Here is an 18,272-nt window from a genome sequence, read left to right as displayed (position 1 = left end):
GAAGGACTCAAAGGAGGCCGTGTTATTGTTGAATTTCCATCCAAAAGGGCTTGGTAGTGCGGCCACATGGCAGAGTATGGCATGCATCCTTCGAGCGCCACTCCTGAAAGCTCCCCAATATCTTCGGACGCTGAGTTCAATGCTACACTAACGAATCACGCCAGACAGTTAGTCGTCCTGTAAACCTTCTGCAGGAACATTTCACTTTAGAGTTATATTCAATAAAAATAGTTTTCGAGATACTCTCGTTGCCGTTTCGTCCTTTAACTTCTTCATCGCTTCCAACCTCCGGAAGGTCGGGCAGGAGAATTGGTGAAAAATTGTTGTTGGTGTTGTTGTTGGCTGCCATTGATAACGGGAAGCTTTCAGTGGGTTAATGTGGTATAGTGGAGGCCGTGAGAGTAGTGTTTGTGTTTTGGGAAATTATGTGGCGATAAAGCTCTTTAAATAATTTTGTTGATGTAGCTTGCCATGAAATATGCCAGCCGGTCGGGTTTCTCGGTTAATATAGTGATGTACTCTGGGGTCGCCTGAAAGCAAGGAAACGAGTTGTGGGAATTTATGATACACGGTGCTCGCGAATCTCCAAATTGTGATCATGAGGGGATGCTAGTTAATTAGAAGTTTGTAGACGGAATATATGGATGGGACTGGTATTCCTGCCAACGCAGTCGTACGTTCCCATAACATATGAACCAAATTGAATCAGATCAGACCATGAGATATGCCTTTGGAAATTCGTTTAACCAGGAGCAAACTGCGTTCATCAGCTCCATCTGATTTTTACCTCCCTAGCGCTGCAGGTGCTAATCTATCTCCATTTCTCCTAGCATAGAGCCATGATTTGGTACTTTATTCGCGAGATCCGTGCAATTATATGTAGAAATGGTGTGCAGTTTTGGTAAATTCTCAACACACCGGTCCTAACCCCCGCGTATTTTCGATATTATCCCTACACTGGGCGCATAATTCTGCGTTTCAATATGCGGAGGAACAATCGAAGGCTTTAGATTATCGGTAGCGTTTCTGCCGTTTCGAAATATTTCATGTGGGGATAGAGAATAGGATTAGTTCTTCCCCTGATCATTCAATTTTATGCTCCGTCAGCTACCCGGAAAGAGGCTCGGCTCTGAAGTGCACGCTGCACAATTCAATATGCTCTCGAATATCAAAAGTCCATTGTCGCTGAATTTTCATAATCTCAACAATCTTTCATTGTTCTAATGCAGGCCTCGAGCGACACACTTCCTATAGAATTGTGGGGTTGGAAGGAATGGAAGGAATTCCATAGCTCACGTCGCCCCAGAAGCGACAATTTGGGTCACCCAATCCTTTAAGTACACAACAAAATACCGAAAGATAACAAATTGCACTCTCTTTATCCCCAGTCGAAACGATTCAGTTGCTGTGAGGCGATTTATCTTTCAAATTCGATAGAACGTTTTTTATTAAACATTTTTTTCGCGCTTCATCGGTATCGCACCGTTTTCCTGGCACTAAATTTCATGTGAACTCGTGTGAGGGTGCGAGTGTGAGCATCGCGTGAAGGTGGTGTAGGAAACGGATATCCATTCGTGGAAAACAGGAAGCAATAACTATTCGCTAGGCGTGGATAGCGAACGGAGTGTCAGCCAGGATTTTTCCAGTTTATTTTGTGAAAACTGCATCGCATCACCATAAAAAATCGCATTATCCTCGTCATGGAGACTCAGCCTGTCGTCATTTTAATTTGGTTATGGCTGCCTGTGCTGGTGCAGACATTTGCCGGTGACAATTTGGGTATGTGGTAGCAAACTTTATATTCTTTTCATAAAAGCTAGATAAATTGACAAGTACAGGAGAAACGAGGGTTGCATTTTTTTTTCGACGCCAACGAATTTGTTTTTTAAAATATACTGAAATTAATTCGCCTACTGCAAACATAAAGGAAATATTTTCCATTTACAGTCCCAAAATGAATGGCCAATATTTGCTACGATAATGGCATTATTTGCTTTTTATTCATTCGCTGCAGAATACAGAAACCTCAGGGAACTCGCATTCAATATTTACGAACTCGTGGCGCGAACCAGCTTAACCGACTGATTGAATAAACTTTCTGAGGATTCGAGCAAATGTGCTGGCAGCGGGTATTTCCAGTAAAATGAAAATTATAAATATATCAAAGTCTACGCACAAGGAACAGAGAAATATATTCATACTCGCAAATCCAAATGTAGCTGAAACCTCATTTTTCTCTAAGACTAATTTCTGAAGACAGCATATCCGTACAAGTATAATACTAAGAACTCCGTATTCCGTACATTGGAACTGTTGTGCTCTGTATCATACAGCACATTGGACGCAATTAAAATATGTGTGAGGACCCTAATCACGTGGGAAAATATACAGAATTTGTTAGCTTCCATCCTTCTACGTAGACATCTAGCTGCTACCATTCACGACTCCTGACTAAAAGTTAACAATTTGAGGCAGTTGGGTGTTGTACTTTATAAAACTGTTAACTGCTTAAACAAATTTGGCACCGATAATATTAAACCCGTTCGTTCCTAAGAAGTAAGCAATCAAACTTCACAAATTAACTGTTTGCCAATGAATTTCCTGTCCCGAAGCTTCTGATATGTCCTAGAACAGCATCCGCTAATACTTCATGGGAAAACGCAAATGTACCATTGCTAATAAAGTACCAACAGACAACGAAGTGTTAAACTCTCTTTTCCAGGAAGCAAAGGTGCCACAGAGGTCGATTGAAACGAAACAAACACAACAGCAATGTTTGAACATTAGAAAAACGGGGAAACCTTTGGGAGAAAAGATACAGAGCGTTGACGTTTGTTTCCCCATTAAAAACATCAGAATATGTGTCCCCAATTTCCCTAGTAGTTCAGGAACTCCTACACAACATTTCACGATAAAAAACAGGACTTTAACCACATTCCATAGAAAGTAGACCAGGAAGCTCTCAACAAATGAGTATTAAATTGTCAGCTCAATATTGCCATGCATTCTTTTGAAAACTGGATACATACTCGTAGGTAATGGCTACACATTCAGCTTCTAACCAAATTACATTGCTTCCATGAAAAAACCTCTTTAAAGATAAGGGTCGTCTACACATTGGAAGTAATATATTCTAATTTATGAGAGATTTCCAGGTTCTCATATTTAATTTTTAAAACCTTATTAAAATCAGTTCAATGTCTGTCTTTTTTTTATACGTTGGAAGGTGGAAAGGTTCAAAACCTACCGCTGGCTCCCGCCATACGGTTATGTGAGACTTTTACTCACGAAAATCACCTCCTTCTCCTTCGCTTACCCCGTGGAACTGCCATTTCGGTATTACATCGCGGGGCAGAATTAGTTATGAACTACAGCTTCTGTCGTTATTTGTAACTTTCCTCCGAAACTCCTCCCTTCTCAGCACGTTGTGGATCGCCTTCTAAGAAGTTTTAGAGGCTAGCATGCGGTCCACGATATTCTCGGGTGTCAACCGTGCCTCGGTGTCAATTTCAATTGTTCATTTCAATTGTTTGCTTCCACCTTAAAAGACGATACCCAGACTGGAACTACATAAAGCAAGATGGAGCTAACAACACTCGAGATCAGGAGCCGACGGCTTTCCCTAGGACCACTCATATTTGGTAACATGCTTGCCAACAAGGTAGCCACTACGGAAGCCTTCGTTGCTAAATTTTGAAAGGACTTGAATTTCAGTCTTTAGTCAACCATAACTCCTAGGTATTTAAGCGTTGGCTGCGACTGTATAATGTGTTCGACAATCCTGATCTTTATCGCTTGGTAATCAAGACCACTTCGGTTTTATGCTTCGCGAGTGTCAGACCAGCTTCCTCAAGCCAAGACCTGATTTCAAAAATTGCCTCTTTTATGAGTACCTCGATCTCATCTATGTCTTGTGCCACGATAATTACTCCAATGTCGTCTGCGAAGCCAATGATTGTCACTCCTTTGGGTAGTTGCAACTTTAAAATTCCGTCATACATTATTATTCATGGGAGAGGACCGAGGATTGATCCTTGTGGAACCCCGCTGGTTGTTGTATACGTCTTAGGTTCATCGTCCGAATCGTCACACAATATCCTCTCTCGGAGAAATTCCATGACTATGTGCACCAGATATTTAGGAGTACCCGATTTGGCTAAAGGCGCAATTATTTTGCTCCACTTTGCTGTATTAAAGGCATTCTTCACATCGATAGTAACTACCGTGCAAAATTTATTGGCCTCCATTGTTTTTCCGCAATTTTCGTCACCGTGTTGATGGCATTGACAGTAGATCTTGCCTTTCGGAATTCGAACTGCCTGTCTGAGAGATCACCCTCCTTTCTGTGATTGGTACAAGCCTATTGAAGATGACCCATTCGAAAAGTTCGTCGATGCCGTTTAGCAGGCATATAGCTCGATAAGTCGAAGGATCACACAAAGGTTTATTTGGCTTCGGAATTAGCACAAGCTTCTATTTCCTCCACTTTTCCGCAAAAATCCCATCTATAAGGCACATCGTAAATGTTTCAGCAAACTACCTTGGAACTGTTTCGACGGCCACTGTCAGTGCTTTATTCGGAATGCCGTCTAAACCTGGGGCTTTATTTTCGGCAATCTTCTTCGCGGCTTCCAGGACTTCTTTCATGGTTACCTCGGGAATTTCACCGGGATCTACCGACTTCGACTCACTTGAAACTTGTAGGAAGAGAGTGCTAATGATTTCCTGCAGCAAATCAGGGTTGGTGATTGGTGGTGAACGCTTTCCCTTGATTGTTACCATAATTGCCTTGTATGCACCTCCTCATGGGTCGAAGTCATAACCTCTTGAATTTATTTCGGCACTCCACCAGAAGTTGGGGATTCGTTTTTTGAGCAACGTGCGGCGAGGCATGGAAGCGTCACAAGCTGTTTGTAACTTTGTTTGTCTGTCTGTCTGTTTGCCACATGCATTTTTTTCAGAAACGGTTATACCGATTGACACGAAATTTGATGAGAAGGTGGGGATTGTGGACGCTCAGACATGCAGTGACTCATATCCTTCTACACTGACATTTAGGGGGGGGGATCCCCATACATGCAAAAAGGGGGAGTAAAATGTTTTTTCACCGAATACAGCCAGACGCCAGCTTCTAGGGATATCGAATTGGTGGACCTCGGCGCAAAACCGGGATGTCTGGAGCTCCTTATTAACGCAGGCCTAGACCGGATACCGGTTGTTGCGTCGTTAATAATGATGATGACAATGAATATAGGCATGTTGGTTATCAAATGAAAGGTCTCGATTAATACTTTCTGAAGCCGATTTACGATTTCTTTAATGGACCCATTCTCAGAAACTACCCAACCGAAAAATCTGGAAAAAGTCATGAATCTCACACAATCTGACATGCTACATGCATGTACACAACGGGCTGCGTAGAAATGAGATAAGCCTGCACTCAAATATACTCACAGAATAAGCAAAGAAAACCTTTCATACCTGAAGCGTCCAGCTCCCGGTTTCTCGACTTGTTATGTTTTATGTTGATCAGTTATATCATTTGCGCTCCCGTGGGAGTCAACATTTTCACTACTTATCATAACACGAAGGGACGAACGAAGAGGACGTATGGTATAGGCGAACGGTAACCTCGTTCCTAACTGCTCCCATCGGTGTTCTTCTAAGGATGGCGAAATGTCCAAGGAGCAATTTCCCATCTTGTGGGAGGGTCTGTGAAGACAGTAGCCGTCAGGAGCAGTACAGTCGATGCCTGCTATAGCCTCCTGTGGTGCAACCAACAGTAACAACCTATGGCAGCGAGATGATAGGCGGACTACCGATTTTGTAATAACATAATGCCATTAATTGGCTGTCTAAAGACCATCCTGAGTAGGCGGAAACGACCAAGAAGGGGGATTTGTCCCATTATATCACTACCAATGGCGCCCAACGTGGGGCCCAACATTTCCTAGGTGAATCGTTGGAGAATAGTCAATTTCTGCTCAAAATTTCGTTTGCATGTGACACATAGAGAAACAATAGGCTTAGAACTTCATTTTTCACGTTTTGGGTGACACGCCTTTTCCACTGGAAGAAAGTGTTCCTAGGCCTCATTTTTCCTATCACGTCTTGTAAAGTGTTCTTACCTATAGCTTAGTAATATACCTCAAAAGCTGGTCGTCTTTTGTGTTAGTCTTTGAGACTTAAGGTCCTGCAAATTGCTTTCCACAAGTCTCTGGTTCTACGGGCCTTTTGCTATGCTGAGATGCCTCAAATGAAACGGCAATCTCTTCCACCAAATGATTTAAAAATTTACTATTTTTTCTCCTTTCATCATCATCAACGGCGCAACAACTGGTATCTTGTCTAGGCCTGCCTTGATAAGAAACTCCAGACATCCCAGTTTTGCGTCGTCCACCAATTCGATATCCCTTAAAGCTATCCGTCGTCCTGACCTACGCCATCGTTCTCTTTCTACTGTAGATACTGCGCTTATAGACTTTTCGGATTGCATCATCCTCATCCATACGGATTAAGTGGCCCGCCCACCGTAACCTATTGAGCTGGATTTTATCCACAACCTGACGGTCATGTTATCGCTCATAGATTTCATCGTTATGTAGGCGACGGAATCGTCCATCATCATGTAGGGGGCCAAAAATGCCTTGGAGGATTCTTCTCTCAAATGCGGCCAAGACTTCAAAATTTTTCTTCCTAAGAACCCAAGTCTCCGAGGAATCCATGATGACTGGCAAGACCATTGTCTTGTACAGTAAGAGCTTTGACCCTATGGTGAGACGTTTCGAGCGAAACAGTTTTTGTAAGCTGAAATAGGCTTTGTTGGCTGACAACAACCGTGCGCAGATTTCATCATCGTAGTTGTTATCAGTTATGATTTTCAACCCTAGATATGAGAAATTATCAACGACCTCAAAGTTGTAGTCACCTACCCTTATTCTTCCCGTTTGACCAGTGCGGTTTGATGTTGTTGGTTGGTTGGTTTTAGGAGCTGACGTTGCCAACATATATTTTGTCTTGCCTTCATTGATGTACAGCCCAAGATTGCGCGTCAATCGCCGCCTGCTCGATCTGGATGAAGGCAGTTTGTACGTCTCGGATCATTCTTCCCATGATGTCGATATCATCAGCATAGCCAGTAGTTGGTTGAACTTAATGAGGATTGTACCCCTTGCATTTACCCCAGCATTACGGATTTTAGGTCCAGGTTAAAGAGGACGCATGATTTACCCTGGCTATGCAATTAAAGGCGGTCTTAAAGTCGATGAAAAGACGGTGCAAATGATGTCCACATTCAGTTGAGTTTTTCGATTGCTTTCCGCAGAAAGAAAATCTGATCTGTTGCTGATTCCCCTTTATCGGGATGAAGTGACGGGCTAGATGAACCGAGGGAATAAGGCAACAGTTGTCTAAATACTGCGCCGTTTGTTCCTGAATGTTTCATCACTTTGTTTTCAAATTCCCTACGAAGAAGATTAACATTTCGTGGTTCCGCTTCTGATTTGATGTATATTATCTGATACTTTGCCACGGGGAGCAAATGAATTGACGTTTCTCCGTTTGATATGGCATGGTACGCGGGTATTTTCCTTTGTACATATTGCAACACATTTTTGAAATTGGAATGGCAATTTATCCATCCGTTAGTTTTTTCTAAATGTGATTTTAAGAGTCGAACATTTAGAATGAAAGGTGCCCCTGTGATCTAACGGCCTCAGGATACCAGAAATCACGTCTCAGAAGAAGCATCGATCCAACGGGAATTTTCCCTATTGATCACCGCACTCTGTTTTGGGGATTAACGGCTCCACGGTCCTTTCCTTTTTATTTCAATTCTAAATATAGGCTTTGATTTTCATGTACAAATTTATGTATTAGTTAAAGAACATGTGGTGTTCTGTGTAGTGGCACGTGAGGGACCGAAGTATTCATAGTCCCCCCTCCCCCCACACATTCCCGAAACAGGCTAATAAACATGCGAGTAAGTGCGTGTCGACATAATATATCCATGGAGTTCTAGTATTTTGTGGTTGGACCCTCATGGTCAATTTCGCAAACTTTCTTCTCTTTTTAGGTTGAAAGATAGCTCTCCGCTCTCAATTATCTCCGGCCATTTAGAATGGTCTTTGGGACCATCGAAAATCGTATTTTGCCATTGAATTTTCAGCCTGGAAACCACTGCCAGTCAACTGGACGTAGCGAACACCGAGCTTAGTACTCCTAACCAAAAATCCATCGTCGTCGGGGAACCAAGGGATAAGGGCTGACAAAAAGCGACCGAAGCAGCGGAGATTCTCTGGAGTCCTGGGCATTCATATTCTGAGCAACGTTGTGAAGAATAAGGAGGCCGGTTCATTCGAGGAGCGAGATGGAAAAGAAAAGAAGAAGAAAAGAAAGAAAGAAAAAGGGGAAGCTAATAGAGGCCGAAACCTAGAGGAGCGGGGTCTGCAAAGGCTCGGGAACCAAACAACGAAGCAGAACCCTGCAGCGGCTTGGCCAAAGGATAGTGTAATATAATGATAGGGTTAATTCAACTAGGGGCAAACTAATGTCGGTAATGTGGGCTAGCAATGAGGCAAGGCTTTCTCAGACGGGCATCAAGCATCTCCTGGACGGCAAGGGGAAACGGAGGGGTGCATTCCCTGTTTCGTTTCCTGCCAAGTAGTCCACGCAAATGCGAGAACTTATTATCCATGGATTTTTTTGGCTCGGGAAGACGTATAGTTCAATATGGTCCATACGACGAGATTTTCAGGAGATCGGTAGCTCAAACTTGCCGCCAGAGAGCCGCATACATAAGGACAAACTGGTCCGATTCTTCCATCTTCAAAACACCTGCATTCCAATGGACGGCTGTGTGATTATCAAGGAAGAGAAAAATTAAGATGAATCAATCATCATCAACATCAATCATTTCTACTCCATATCATATTTTTTTGGGGGGTGGGGTAGGTGAATGCTTTTACGCCCAGAGTCTTCAACTCCCGCAACGGTACGTCGTCAGACTAAAAACTAAATACTTCCCCATTGTCAAACAGCTAGCCTGGAACCATTTGCCCCATTACTTTGGACCAGGTCCGGAATTCGCCCGCCTTGCGCAGTCCTCAAATCAGGGAATTCCTTTCGCCAGCGGGAAGGGAGAGGAGGAGGGGAACTGTCAGTTTAGAAAACCCCCTGCCATCGGGCTTCTCCACCGGTCTTCTGTGCAGCGGGAAGGACACGAACGTAATGGGCAAGAGGGCTAAACCTGTCAGCGTTCCTCAGCATCTCCTCGACAATGTTGTCTGCAGAGAGATCCCCCGTGTTTAAATAGAGCTGCTGACGAATCCCATCCCATCTTCCACAAGAAAACAAGTGTGGTGCATGCCGTCCCCAACTCCATTGCAAAACACACAATCCGGAGAACGCGCCTTTTCAATTTTGTGCAGGTAAGACTGGAAACCTCCATGCTCACTTAAGAACTGGGTAAGGAAATAGTCTCACCATGTTTCCGATTCAGCAACGCACCTAAGTTGCCGATGAGCCGCGCACTCCATCTGCTTCTAATTTCATTTTGTCAAGAGAGTTGCTACTCATCTAGGGTGCGTTGCCTTTCTTTACGTGCAACCACTTCCCTTGGGTCTTCTCTCTTGCGTTTGTATATGCTTTGACGTTCCTTAACAAGAAGGGCAACAGCGATCACTCCTGCGATCACAATCACGGCCGATTCAGAGACAGTGCGGTACGCAAGGCTGCCCGTCTCTGTACTTGCACGACACGCTTACAATATACCTCCTTGCCAAGAGCGCCAGCCCATAGCTCTGCACCGTAGAGCAGGACCATGTAGTAGTCTTTCTCCTCCTCCTGAGGACAATAAGTAAGCTTAATTTGTTTGTTGTCCGTTAAATTAAATAAATAAATAATACTAGCCATGTTCCGAAAGCAGTGTGAGTTGTGTCGTGACTTGTATCAAGGTTTACCAGAACTGTATTTCGCTCTGAAACATACCGCTCTCGTAGAAATGCTCTAATTATCTATATTGCTCAAAATAGCTTTTTTAAGGTGAACGATGCTCAAACTCTGAAATTAATTAGTTTGTGGAAAATCAACTGCATGGTGATGTGAAAACCCATGCACTTCCAATGGAAACTTTGAATTGTGTATTCTCAAGATAACGATATAATCAAGTTCGGATAACGATTTTACTAATTACATTCTCGCAACTAAACCGGAACTGCTTGATGGTACGAAGTAAGTATAAATTCCAGTGAACTTTCAATCGAAGACGAGAATAGAGTGTAACGCTTGTCACGTGAAATAACGCTAGCATAACCCGAAATAAAGGCACTCTGAAAATAAAAGCAAATTAATCTTTTTTTTAAAGATGAAGAACTCGTCTATAAAATTTCGGCGCATAGTTTTTACACAGAAAGAGGGTAGGTACGGCTAAGGTTTCCTGAAGGACTTTCAGCCTTACCACTTTCTTGGTGAAGACTATTAAAGACTTGAAAATAATCTTGGAGAGGAAGCCCTTCTCCAAATTCAAGTACACCTATCTCAATGCAAAATACACACAAATCGCCCTTCACTAGGTAATGAGGTCGGTTGAGCGGTCGCTACACTACAAGCAGCGTGTCTTAACTGAATTCTTGGATATAGAGGAAGCAATCGACAGTGTTAATACCTAAGTCATCAAAGAGGATTTACCCAGAATAGGATTGGTAGGGCCGTTTTACTCATTGGATAGTATCAATACTAAGAACCAGGATAATCCAATATCTTCTGGAAGGTCGACACTTGACCAGAGCTGTGAGTAGAGGGACACTCCAGATTGGCGCCATCTATCCTGTGCTCTGGTTAATAGTGATGGATAAAAGTTTAAGCTTAAGCATATTGGACAGAAAAGGGGTGGAGATCTTGAACTTTGTGGATTTGCATCCCTCGCACAATTTCCCTCCGTTATAAGTGACCTCATAGGGGGTGCGTCGGAGAAGGTGTAAATATGGACTGTGAAACAGAGCGGAACTGATGCTATTTATCACTAAGTCAAAGCTACCCCAATTTCACCTCCCGCGGCTAAATGCTTAAAGATTGGTAGTTGTTTCCAAAGTGAAGTAGTGTGATACTGGACTCTAAGTTAAATTGGGGACTAAACATAGATCTGTGAGTTAAGCAGGCCTGTATAGTTTCCTACGCCTACAAAACAACTTTTTTAGACAAATAAGAGTCTTACCCGAAGCTGCTTCTCTAGATGTACACAGCCGTAGTTTCCTATTGTGAGCCCGTAGCGGAGAACATGGAATGCAATAAAACCAAGCTCAACAGGATTCAAGGAATCAAATATAAATGTGGGTACTAATGCGGCTTTATTGGACCTCTACATTGAATACTCTACAACGTGCAGTGCTGTTAGACTATGTGAGCCCGAATGGACAGCGAAGAACTACGGCCATAGTAACATGCTATATGAATTACCTCAGAAACTATGGCACTCCTAGCACACTACAACGCGCAAGTCGAGCTTCGAGTAGAATTTTGCAGTGGGTTTTCCAAATACGGCAGAGTGGAACACCAGGAATGTGATACAAGGTTATGGCACAATGTTCTTCACGGGCTGATCAAAGATGGTCTGCGACGTCAATGCGCAAGTTCCCCCGGATACTTACAATAGACCCGAGTCATACGGTCCTCCGGAATTCTCCAGTGCATTCCGAACGTAGCCGTAGCCTACACAATGACCAAATCTATGAGCTATACCATGACCGTCCGGTTGTGGATAACATCCAGTTCAATTGGTTACGGGTTGCGGGTCACTTAATCCGTATGGATGAGGATGATCCCACCCGGAAAGTCTATAAGAGCAATATCTATGGTAGAAAAAGAAGACGAGGCAGACCCTCCCTGAGATGGAGCGGTGGCGTGGGTCAGGACGCCAGACAGCTTTTAGAGATATCGAATTGGTGGAGCTCGGCGCAAAACCGGGATGTCTGGAGTTCCTTATTAAGGCAGGCCTAGACCGGATACCGGTTGTTGCGCCGTTGATGATGATGATTCTGAACGTAGGTGATGGTGAAACTAAAAATATGTCGATGGCTAAGACTTTGTGCTCAGTGTCGACATCCCCCTCTGGGATTCCGGCCATAGGAATATTGAGAGGAATGACCCGGCCGGCGGACTGGCCAGAGGAACCTCAGTCCTTATCAATCCCTCGGTAGATGCAGTCGACGTCTTGCTGGCGACTGACAAGGATGGTATCTACTGGCACTACTATCAGCCACTGACTGCATATGGATTAGACCTGCTACCCCCGCCTAATTGAGGAAGATTCAACGCCCCCAGAGATCGCGAGGACTTTCGGTATAGACGTATTGTCGGAATATCGATATTTGAAAAAAATATATTTTCGGTAACATCAAAAAGAGCAGCCTTTTTTAAGGTTTTTTATGAAATAAAACTATTAAAATCGATTGAAAATCTGTCTATACTGTCTGGTCACGATATTTGGTGAGAAGATGTCGTCTGCGAATCCCTTTCGATATAGCAAGCGGGGCTATTTTTTATTCAGTTTGAAAGGAGCTTCCCATACATACAAAACGGGATGTACATTTTTTTAATGGAATATGATCGTGTGCGATATCAAATGAAAGGGCTCGACTAATACCTTTTGGAAATGATCTTACTTTATCGGTATAAGCGATAATATAGCACAATTCCGACAACTTATAGAAGGTCAAAATTTTGCAGTTCATGTAAGTTTATTAAACCATCATCATATATAAAACGAACTTATATGAACGGCAGGGCCCATGGAGACAATTTAGTTTTCTTTTTTTTTTGGCTTTTCCTAGTTAATTGTATGTCAGTATTAATTACTCGGGGCAATCATGTATGTGTTAAGAAAGTTTGGGTGAAGATCAGTCAGATCAGATGCGTATATATATATGTAAGTATCGACTTGCGATAATAGGCGGTATTTGTTTATCTAGGATGAAAACAGTATTTATGTATGTACATATCTAGCTTGGAGTTTTGGCAGAATATGAAGGAAGATTTTGTATTGAACATAAAACCTTTACACCCAAAGCTCCCAGCCTCCGGTATGCCTACTTGTTTCTTGCTATAACCAAGCCGTTATACCCGGCGTATACAACGGAAGAATTACTTTGCTCAAGTTGAATTGATTCATCAATTAGCTAGCAGTTAGATATGGGAGTACGTGGGTCAAGCACAAAGATAGGACAGTAATCGTTCAACATTCTATCCAGTGGATCCCATTTTCAATTGAAAGTCGATATGCATACATTGATTGAAATGATTCTTATAACCCCATGTCCCGCAATAAATTGTATCAGGTACTAATACACTCCTTGCTGCTTTCTCTCGATCCATTCCTCAATCACGGCATTTACGCACACAGTGAGTTAGATCCTTCTACGTCGAATTTAAGGAGGTCCCCATACATACAAGAGGGGGATGTAATTTTTTTTCACCAAATATAGTCATGTGGGGTATCAAATGAAAGGTCTTGGTTAGTCCTTTACCACGCCGGTCCCAGTTTTGACATTGGAAAAGTGGGGAGTGCGGGGGATCGGAATTGATAATTATAACAAGTAAAAGTTGCCGTTTCTGTGCCAATTTATGACTTTGAATGTCAATATTAATATTAAGTAAGAATATATTACGTGCTAGATTCTAGTGAGACAAATGCATACTCAAATAGTTTTATAAAAGAAATACACAAAACCTTTCATACCTGAAGCGTCCAGCTTCCGGTTTCCCCACTTGTTATTGTTCTCCTTTGTCGTAAGTTGATAGTCATATCAGATGAATTTGTGTTGACAGATTCCAAATTGCTTTTAAAGTTCAGTCCATCATTACTTCCAGGTTTTTAATAACCGATTTCGAAATGACCTCATTATTAGTAACGCAGATATGAAATTATGGTCTACGCTGTGCATACGATAAGCTGGTATAACAACCAAAACCGTGATGGTACTACCATTCGTTCGAAGACAATACGAAAATACGCAATCGTCGTAGCGCCATGTGGAAGGAATATTAAGGGCTGAAACCGCCAGTGAAGCTCCTGGATGTCTACGGACAATTAGACAGGAAGCCTGGTAAAGCAATGTTATTAACGTACGGAGAAGCAGACTCTAGTACACCAGCAGTGTTCCTTTTTCCGAAGGAGGTTTACAGGAGATCGTCCAAGCTAGGCAGATGATGTTGTATTTAGATCGGATGCGAGCTCATTCGATTGTCTAAAGTTTAAGAAAAAAAGCTTATTCGGAAATGTAGTGCAATTCTGAAGTGCATTCAGTTTGTAACCTGAATCATCAGCAGAGGTGCGTACAACGGGCTGATGGAACTGGAAGCAGACGGAGATGCAACAACGAAAAAAAGATGTAGGACGAGATAAACTGACGCAAGACAATACCTTTGCGTAAGTCCCCCGCGCGATCTATTATAAGATCGACCTCAACACAATGAAGTAAAAAAGTTGGTGAAATGCTCTTGGAACTAGTTCAGGAGGCAACCAATCTGAGTCAATCTGAGATTTTGACTAATATTTATATTTGTTAAGGGAAGTCGCATCGTGTCTTAGAAGAATTATTGTGCCCCTTTATTGGTTCTGTATGTGTTATGTGTTTTTAACCGACGCGAACTCTATTATGTTCCCTAACACCAAGTGTTTCAGCCTAGCGTTTGATATTATGTATTTGCCTAGGCATCTCAGCCAACTTCACACAAGCGTCGGACACTATCCCAAAAAAACTGTAAAGACTTCGTGACTCTCCTTATACATTGTCCGTAGATATCCCCAGCTTCCTCAGGTCAAATTTTAATGTAAGTATTTCCACTATGATCCGGAGGCTCTTCTTAGTGAGGTCTGAACAATCTTTTTAGGGTGTGGTTTCATATCCGCCAAGTACAGTTGCTTGGTTTTTTGAGCCATCAACCCGTCTCTCATTTCATAGAAGGGCTCTAATCCATGTAACTGTGTCCCTGCTGCTCTTCTGGCCGGCTCATCTGTTGCCGCATTGTCTTCCAGTGCGATGTGGCCTGAAACCCTGAGTATCTACACTCTATTGAGCGAGCCGAGCATATTCAGTCTGTCAAGGCATTTCCTACTAGTAGAGAATTCATCTAGTTGGATGTCTTAATATCCGCTTGGTTGTTGGCTAGAATACCAATGTTTTGCCTTTCATGGTTTTTTTCGAGGTTGAAAGAGGCACATCTATATAGTGGTATTTACGCGTGAAATATGCTAGTGTGCTTACCCATTCAAAGTCCGTTTACCTCGGACCAAGGACGCCGATGCCAATTCCTTCTACTGTAAGGAATTAGCCAATGGTCTGAGCATACATTAGCGAGCGGAAAGCCTGTGCTGATCTACTCCCAGCCTTTTTAACCAGAAACCTGACATATCCTTATCAAAACACTCTTAGATTTGCAATTCTTTCCTGGATCGTGCTCTTGTAAAGGTTCACAAAATTCACTCCACATTTTAATGTTCAGTAAAATTTATTATATTTTTATTTAACCAACAAAAGTCTTAACACACAATTGCTTAATTCGATTACTAAAGTGCGCCGTCGAAACTAGTACACAATACGGGAAAACGTAACACGGCTGTCCTTGGTTTAGGCTGGAGGCAGAAGAGGTCGATTGCTTTCTAAGCGATCTCTCTGCCGCCAACCAACGGCACTTTTTCATCGCCTATTCTCCACTCCTGTGGCAAGTTCTAAAATGTGTGGAGAGCGCCGGTGGCGTCATCTAACCGCTCGCATTCGCAACATTCGAAATAAATTTTCAGTGCTGCGAATCCTGCTGCGCCACAAACCTTTCACAGGGGGAGGGCGCTTTTGGGAGAAGCTAATAATATTATCAGGGAGACAAACTAATCGTTATTAATTATTTTTGTTACTGATGCTTGCTTCATGCTACTTTATCTGAAGGACGCGGAAGATATTTATTTACTCCCTCACCGGGTTATCGACCTTGGCCTTATAACATGACATTATTACTGATGTTAAAATTTGATACCATTTCGAGCAGGCCAATTACCCATGGACATATTGTCCAAACGACGGGACTGGCCATAATGTGCTGCCTCCTTACGAAAGGGCGACAACTCCATTGCTGGCTACGACATATAATGGAATCCACTATCTCAAGGTAGTCGACTAGTGGATTACCCCAGTAGCAACTGATGTAGAATAGCGGCGAAGGAGTGGAAGCATCTCGGTAAGTCCTTCAACTGAAGCGACTTTCAGTGAATTGTTGTGAATTGGCACGTAGGCATGGTTGACTCGCTATGCCCCATTAAAGGGTAAATTTTAACCGTACACATGGACTTCCACGATTTGACATGGTGTATTTAAAAGCCAATCTCCTCATCAACTGTGGCATCAGTAACTTATCGCATCTAGAAATTAGTCCCACTTTAAGTGCATTAATCACGTTGCAAACACAAACACAAAGACGAGGACTCTATTCTGTGTTCTACATGTGAAATGAAGACAGCAAGTGCTTTACAGAGTTGAAACAAAATCAGAAGTGTGAAAAGGAAATGCAAAAATGTTCCTTGTATTATCCGATATTTACAACATAACCCTTTTCTTGCTTTCTAGTTTTTTAACCATCGGACCCTTTGATTGTCTTGAACCTTTGCTTTGCGCCTTTCATTTTTTGCATGCTGCACATGTTACCTTTGCAGAAATTGAAACATTGGAAATACTTTTTCCGCTCCTCTCGAGGTCCTGCACAATATTCCGACTCTTTTTCAGTTTAGTAAATATGCCAGCGGCAATGTTTTGTATAGAGAATTTAAAAAGAGTTTCAGCATCCACTGTTTCGAAAAATTGTATTGAATTTCTGTGATAAATGAGTTTGTAGGAACTTAAAATTCGGATTTCATTCACACAATCTCGCTCCGTAGAGCTGAGAGTTGAAAGAGAGCTAAGCCTTGAAGCGAACGTCGACTGTAATTTCGCGTTCGAGGTGGATTAGATTTAATTAATTCCTCGGTAAAACAATTTCTTTGAGCTAGCTTGACTGGACAAGCAATTAAATCTGCTTGAGTTTTTTCGCTTTCAAAAAACTTTTAGTTAAATCAAAGTTACGCTTTTGAGCTCATTCACAATTTGGAATTTTTTATTTAAGGACATTTTTGTTAGCTATGACTCCTGCCTTTTACTTTCACAAATCAGCTAACGTTAATATCTTAGAGCTCTAAAACAAGGTAATAGAGGTATTGTAGGGGGATGGACCGTCTAGGTTAACCATAGTCAGTCACAAGGGCAGAGCGATCCCGAACATCCAAAAACTAGTCGGAAACCGGAAGTTCGGTTAAAAAAAAAATTGCACCCCTCCCTTTCGCATGTATGAGAACCTCCCTTAAACTCAACGCAGAAAGATGTAACTTACTGGCGTTCACATTTCCGACCCTCTTACCAAATCTGGTGTCAATCGGTACAGTTGGTTCTACGTGTGACTGACTGACAGACATATATTGAACTGATTTTTAGCTGACTGCGCACGTCCTCCAGCACCTCAGCACAGTTGCAATGATTCATTTACATGCCTCTGTTTAAACCATCCTTGCTCATATTCGCGGTCTTCTTTTTGTCCTCACACGCCTATTATCTTATGGAGAATTTTTAATTTCTCCGCCATGCTATTAACATAGTATGCTGGTCCCAAGCCCAGGTAAAGGAGGAGGGTTTGAGGCAACGTACTCTGTACTATCCTCAGTAAAACAAAAATAAAATGCTGAGATCAGGGAAAGAGATAAATAGAGTATAGTTGGAGTTATCCTACTATGCTAAATCCTAACTGATCTCTCTTGGTGACAGGCCCCGCGACAGGTCGACCAAGAAAATGCATAGAATGTCGTTACAAACATGATGATCGGATTAAGTCACAGGCCTCGGAGAAATGCTAGGGCGTCCACCTCAGTCGACGCGGCAGGACGGGCCACGGTCCTGTCGAGAAATGGGCAAGGGTTCTTGACGCATGGACGGCGTCAGGACGTAAGCAAGTTAGTCCGCACACAACGAACAAAACAAATACGTGTCTGCACGCTAAATGTTGGTACCCTAACTGGAAGGACCGAGGAACTCGCAAGAGCCCTTCGGAAAAGGTGCATTGACATCTGCGCTCTGCAAGAAACCCGATGGTCTGGTTCCAAAAGCTGCGACATTGAACGCGAACGCGGTAAAAATGGCTACAAACTTCTCTATTTTGGTAACCCACACACTCAATATGGTGTTGGCATTGCCATCTCAGAA

At 42.6% G+C, this 18,272-nt stretch overlaps 1 protein-coding gene across 1 annotated transcript in view; it reads left to right on the top strand.

Annotated features, from left to right (window-relative positions):
• The first annotated feature begins 258 nt into the window (after nucleotides 1-258).
• Nucleotides 259-18,272, top strand: part of LOC119660163 — a 440,101-nt gene continuing 422,087 nt past the window's right edge. The window contains exons 1-2 of the mRNA XM_038068569.1: nucleotides 259-368; nucleotides 1,389-1,779. Coding sequence (XP_037924497.1) covers nucleotides 1,701-1,779 — 79 coding nt within the window. The 5' untranslated portion in view covers nucleotides 259-368; nucleotides 1,389-1,700. The remainder of the gene's footprint in view (nucleotides 369-1,388; nucleotides 1,780-18,272) is intronic.

The sequence above is a fragment of the Hermetia illucens genome, chromosome 6 (assembly GCF_905115235.1).
Source record: "Hermetia illucens chromosome 6, iHerIll2.2.curated.20191125, whole genome shotgun sequence".
Classification (NCBI taxonomy): domain Eukaryota; kingdom Metazoa; phylum Arthropoda; class Insecta; order Diptera; family Stratiomyidae; genus Hermetia; species Hermetia illucens.
Note: the sequence above shows the minus strand (reverse complement) of the source record. Positions and strands in the feature narration are given on the sequence as shown.